Source organism: Egretta garzetta, unplaced genomic scaffold (genome assembly GCF_000687185.1).
Source record: "Egretta garzetta isolate BGI_Z169 unplaced genomic scaffold, ASM68718v1 scaffold321, whole genome shotgun sequence".
Taxonomy (NCBI): Eukaryota; Metazoa; Chordata; class Aves; order Pelecaniformes; family Ardeidae; genus Egretta; species Egretta garzetta.
This window is the reverse complement of record NW_009258756.1, coordinates 927,226-930,345: the sequence shown is the minus strand read 5'-3', so window position 1 is coordinate 930,345 and position 3,120 is coordinate 927,226. Positions and strand designations below refer to the sequence as shown.

Here is a 3,120-nt window from a genome sequence, read left to right as displayed (position 1 = left end):
GCAAACACTGTGGCTGTTGTCAAAGGGCAGCTTGGAGGGAGAGGAGGGAGGCTGATTGCTCTGGTGAAAAGTGGTCCTCCCCAACAGCACCTATTGCCAGTCCTGTTTCTTGTCTTTCCTTGACATCAGCAAAACCAACAAACATGATGTCCTCTCTTCATACCCTGTTTCATTTCCAGATGTCTCTGGCATCTGTTTTTTTCATAGGAGAAGCAGCATGGTCTTGGCCCTTCACTTGGAGGTAGCAAAGTTCACCTCTTGGCATTTGCTGCTGGCAGACAGCAGCACAGCAGAGCAGGTTTGCTCACCGTATTTCAGTTTTCCTTTCAGTGAATCAGATGTCCCTGTTGCAGCAGAGAAAGGCTGGGAGAACAGTGTTGCTACGTGTCGCTGAGAGCCCTTCGCCACCACCGCTTAGAGCTGTCCTCTCGTTATACAAAGTGTGGCAACAATAAGATGTTTTCAGTACAATTTCAGTGATCAGTGAAATTATTTCAGTGACCATTCTTATGCTTGTTTGTTTGGTTTGGCCTACGTGTATTTTGCTTGCCACATTGGCTAATGAAAAATACGACTGCTCTGAAAAAACAAGCTTACTCTGTATTTCAGCAAAGATGAGTAAACTTAAGTGCAGAACACAGTACAAAAATGCCACTTGGACTTAGTAAGAGGTTTCTTGGGCTCATCTTAAATGGAAGCAGTAAGATGTATGTAAGTGTACTAAAGCATCTACTAGTTCTTAGCAAAATGGTAAACCAACTGTCCAGAACTGAGAATACCAGCAGACAGTCCTGAGCTATCACCCTTCAGATTGTGATACCACCAATGGCAAGTTGATTTGAGGAGAAAGCAGTCAAATCCAAACTCCTGCTCTGCTGAAAGCTTTCCTGGGCCATAAAGTATTTGGCAGCCTCTGATCAGGCAGGTGGTTGACCACCTCTGCTCAACCGAAGAGCCCTCTTCCACTTGAGTAAGGGATTTTATCAAGTGACTGTTGTAGGAAAGCCCTTGATCTCTAGCTAAGAAGTTCTGAAATAATTTTCATATGAAATACATCCAATTCTACTTTCTAAGGACTCAAGTACTACCTCTTTCCCAGTCACAAAGAGAATTTGTTTGCTTTGCTCCTTTTTCCCATCTAATTCCACGTTCGCAAGAGTTTTGAAGAAAAGTGCACAATACTATTGATTCAGAAGTTGAAACACAGGTGTCTGGGGAGGTAAAGGATGGTTAGACTGGATGAAGTCCAGCATGAACCTTGTGCATACTCAGGGACTCTATAGCATTGCAAGAAAGGTAAGCAGGAGGCTGGAACGATGTTTGTTCTTTTTCTTCTCCCATTAGACTCCCAAAGGTTCCTGTCTGGAGTCGGTGAAGTTTGCCATTGATACTGGTTACCGCCATATTGATGGTGCCTTTGTCTACTACAATGAGCATGAAGTGGGACAAGCCATCCAGGAGAAGATTGCTGAAGGAAGGATCAAGCGAGAAGACATTTTTTACTGTGGCAAGGTGAGAAGCTGCACTCAGATTATTCACACTAAATCCAGGATTTCTGTGAATGGGCTTTCTTCAGAATGCCCATGGTCAACACTGGGCATGCTTCCAGACCCTACACCCTTTATTTTTCTTCCCTAGCATTACCGTAATGTCTCAGAGCTTTATGAGCACTAGATCTGCTGTAAAGCACGTCTAAAGCTCAGTTAGTAGAGGGAACCACGCAACATCCATTCTGCCAAAGATTATAAGCACCTGCAAGTTTAGACCATTGCCACACTCAGCAGTGCTGCCTAAGCTGTTACTGTCCCACGCATTGTGCTGGCATGCACATTTGTGTAGTTACACAAAGAGCCCAATCTGGACAATGAACCCACAAATGAGTTATTTTCTGATAGAGCAATTCCCCGTATGGGTTTGCCGTGAGATTGCACAATGCAAGGGGTGGGAGCAAGCACGTGCACTCAAGTGTCTGTGTACGGGAGAACAGCAAGTACTTACATTGGTGCTACTGCCAGAAAATTATTCATCAAGCTACACCTTAGTTACTGTATCACCTGTCATTTGAAAAGTTCTAGGATGATGAATCAACTTACTTGGAGAGAAGATGTCATCATACTTCTGCTCTACAGCAGTGAGGCTGGAGTCATGCATGAGCTAGTTAATGCTTTAGTCTTAGCTGTAAGAGTTGATTCTCTCCTAGAAGAATGAAATCCCTTGTCCGATGGAGCATCTGACAAAAGCTGTTAAAACTACGATGACTAGATCCCAGGTATAAGAGAGAGCTCATTGCACATTGCAGAAAAAAGATCAGATGCCCCGAGAAAAATCATGGTGCCTGTCCAGTTTCTAATAGAGTTTATGGTCTCAAGTTCCCCTTCCTGCAGTGCTTCTTTGGACATATCAGCCTAATATTTTCCCATTCTCCTTTCCCAAATAAGACGTAATCCACAAGAGTTACTCAACAGACTTGGAAATAAATACCATGGTTCCTAGAGTGAAAGATCCCATGGGATAAAAGGCCCAGTTCATTGTGAGCAATTTAGTTAAACTCTATCATCTGGGAAACTAAGCTTTAGATTGAGTAGTTTGCAGGCAAAGTGGATTTTCAGCAGCTATAGACCAATTTCCAAGTACAGCAATTTCCAATCTGTAAAGTATGCAACTCTTTTCCAAGTTCCCTGCTCAGTTCTGCTGGTAACAACCTTGCCATCCTGAGAAAGCTTCACATCCTCAAATTTTCCACCTTTATCAGGGTAGTCTCTCAGTCCCTCATATGCCAAATATGTTGATTTGGACCAGTCAAAATATTTCATTTCAACTGTTTTATAGTTTCATTACTGCAAATTACCACTAATATTTCAAATAAAAACCAAAAAGTTGTGCCAAAAGGTTAGAACCAGATGTCCTAACAATTTTGAGTCTTTAACTTTCCCAACTGCTTCCCCTGCAGTTTATTTTCCCATATAAACCATTAGGTTCTGTGAAAGTGCATCTCTTGGTAAAACTTTATCAGGATTCCAAACTTTCTTTCTTTATGAAGCCTTTCTATATTCAGTTGTCTGATCTAATCACTAGATGATTTTCCTCATTGATGATCACTACCTAAACACTGAGGCACCT

The 3,120-nt window shown here is 42.3% G+C and overlaps 1 protein-coding gene across 1 annotated transcript in view; it reads left to right on the top strand.

Annotated features, from left to right (window-relative positions):
- The window catches only part of AKR1D1 (aldo-keto reductase family 1 member D1), a 41,091-nt gene that overhangs the window by 20,497 nt on the left and 17,474 nt on the right, over positions 1 to 3,120 (top strand). Inside the window, exon 2 of the mRNA XM_009649235.2 lies at positions 1,345 to 1,512. Coding sequence (XP_009647530.2) covers positions 1,345 to 1,512 — 168 coding nt within the window. The remainder of the gene's footprint in view (positions 1 to 1,344; positions 1,513 to 3,120) is intronic.